This window comes from Manacus candei, unplaced genomic scaffold (genome assembly GCF_025592945.1).
Source record: "Manacus candei isolate 608988 ecotype Guabito, Panama unplaced genomic scaffold, ASM2559294v1 h1tg000112l, whole genome shotgun sequence".
Lineage (NCBI taxonomy): Eukaryota > Metazoa > Chordata > Aves > Passeriformes > Pipridae > Manacus > Manacus candei.
Genome location: NW_026138160.1, coordinates 624,871 through 626,893, shown reverse-complemented (window position 1 = coordinate 626,893; position 2,023 = coordinate 624,871). Strand labels below are relative to the sequence as shown.

Sequence of the window (2,023 nt, the reverse complement as noted above, 5' to 3'; positions counted from 1 at the left end):
CTAGATGGTCATTGTAGCTCCCTTTCAATTGAAATGCTCTTCTGTTGCCTCTCCCCTGCCATTCCCTCCCCTCCTCTCCACTGGGAGCACCCAGACACAATGAGACCCCATTTCTCTAACTGCAGGCACAACCCACTCACTGACTCCCCCCTTGCAGGGCCTGTGTCCCACCTGAACATGCAGGAGGGGAGGCAGCAGGGGAGGAAGCTGATGTTGTTGAGGCACCCCCCGGGTGCCTCTCGCTGTGGTGCCTCCAGGCTGCAGTAATAGAATGCACTGTCCCCCTGCTCCAGCCCGGTGATGTTCAGTGTCCCAGAGCTCTTGTCAGCCTGGCAGGAAAACCTCCTGTGGGCAAAAGGGGTTGTGTGGCTGTAGGAGCCTCCACGGCCCTGGCACTGCAGCAAGTACTTCAGGGGTCCACCAGGATGCTGCTGATACCAGACCACGTAAATGTAGGAGGCATTGGAGCTGTAAGTGCATCGTAAGGTCCCAGTATTCCCTGCTGGCCACCAAACTGCAGACCTTGTTGGTTGGATCTCATCACCCCAAAATGCATCTGAAACAAAAGCGGGCCTATTCCATCACTACTTCGCTTTTTCTGGTGCCAGGAGATGGCCCAAAAGGGTCAAAGAAAGCAGGCAAAGGTGTTGTTAAAGCCCAGGTGCTTTGGGTGCCCCACAGAAGAAGGGGATCAAAGGAAGGCAGAGAGGGGCTGGAGCCAGGCAGAATGACCAGGCTGGTTGGGCGACAGAAGCACTTTGAACCACTTCTATGGAATAAAACATTGTATTTGGGACTCAGAATATGCCATTTATCATTCTGGGGAAAGAAGCTCTGGAAGAAAGGCCAAAACTGCCTTCAGAGAACAGTGATGGCCCCTGATTCCTTGGGAACAGCCCTGAACCACCTCAAAATTCTCCATCTTAAAATGCCATGGACTCTGTGCCAGCCCCCAGCAGGTTTATGTTAAAGCTCAGCTGGGTTTCCTGTCCTCGTGGGAACAGCACAGAAATATCGAGCAGAGTCCTGGGGCTGCAGGGCCCACAAGGACAGGGATGACTTGGACTGGGAATTGTCTCTGGACACCAAGGCTCGACCCTCCATTGCTGTCCGGTTTCGATTGACAGAGGAATCGGTGCTGATGGAAGACACCCACTCGGGTATGCCTCCGGGTGCCTGACGGTACCAGTAAACGACATAAAGCCCAAAGTTGAATCCGGACCCGCGGCAGGAGAGGAGCACGGACTCCCCGGGCGCTCGGTGCCCTCCGCCGGCCTCCTCCAGCCTCCACTGTGCCCACAGCCCTGCGGGGGAGAGCGCAGGAATCGGGCAGGGCGCGACCACGGACCGAGCGTGTTCCCCCACTGCCCGGTGCCCTCAGCCCCGGCACGGACACAGCCACCGCCCCCATCCCTCAGTCCCTGTCCCTGCGTCTTCCCCAGCCCTGTCCCAGCCTCTGGCCTTGTCCCACCCCTGCCCCTGCCCCTGCTCCCGCCTCTCCTCTCCCGCTCCCTCCTTCCCCAGCGCCGGGCTCGCTGCCCTCCCCGCCCGGCTCTCACCTGCCGGCCCCAAGGCCAAGGCCAAGCCCAGCAGCCACGGCCCCAGCCCGGCCGACATCGTGCCCGGCCGCGGCCGAGGGCTCCGCGGGAGCCGCCCCCGAGCCGAGCGGAGCCGCGCTCGGGCCGCTCCTGCCCGGCCCCGCCTCGCCGGGGCAGCGCCGGCGCCTCTGCCCGACCCCACAGACCCGCCCCGGCCCCCCCGGGGCCGCGGGAGAAGGGGGGACTCGGGAGAAGGGGGGACTCGGGAGAAGGGGGGACTCGGGAGAAAGGGGGACTCGGGAGAAGGGGGGCGCGGCGAGGGACGCGGGCAGCAGCGTAGGCGGAGGAGCAGCGCCCCGAGAGATGAAGGCTCCTGTCCCGGGGCTCCCAGAGCGGCTCCAGCGCTGTCCCGCCTTCTCGCCCCATGTACCCTTCAGAAGGTGTCGGCGCCTCGGCCCCGTGCAGCCGGGGCGGCCCCATCCCCG

General features: G+C 63.1%; 1 gene segment (V, D, J or C); it reads right to left on the bottom strand.

Moving 5' to 3' along the window:
- Positions 1 to 459: 459 nt before the first annotated feature.
- Positions 460 to 1,788, bottom strand: LOC127461682 (Ig heavy chain V region C3-like). The segment is given in 2 exon segments: positions 460 to 1,304; positions 1,560 to 1,788. Coding segments are annotated over 2 exon segments (396 nt in total).
- Positions 1,789 to 2,023: the final 235 nt, after the last annotated feature.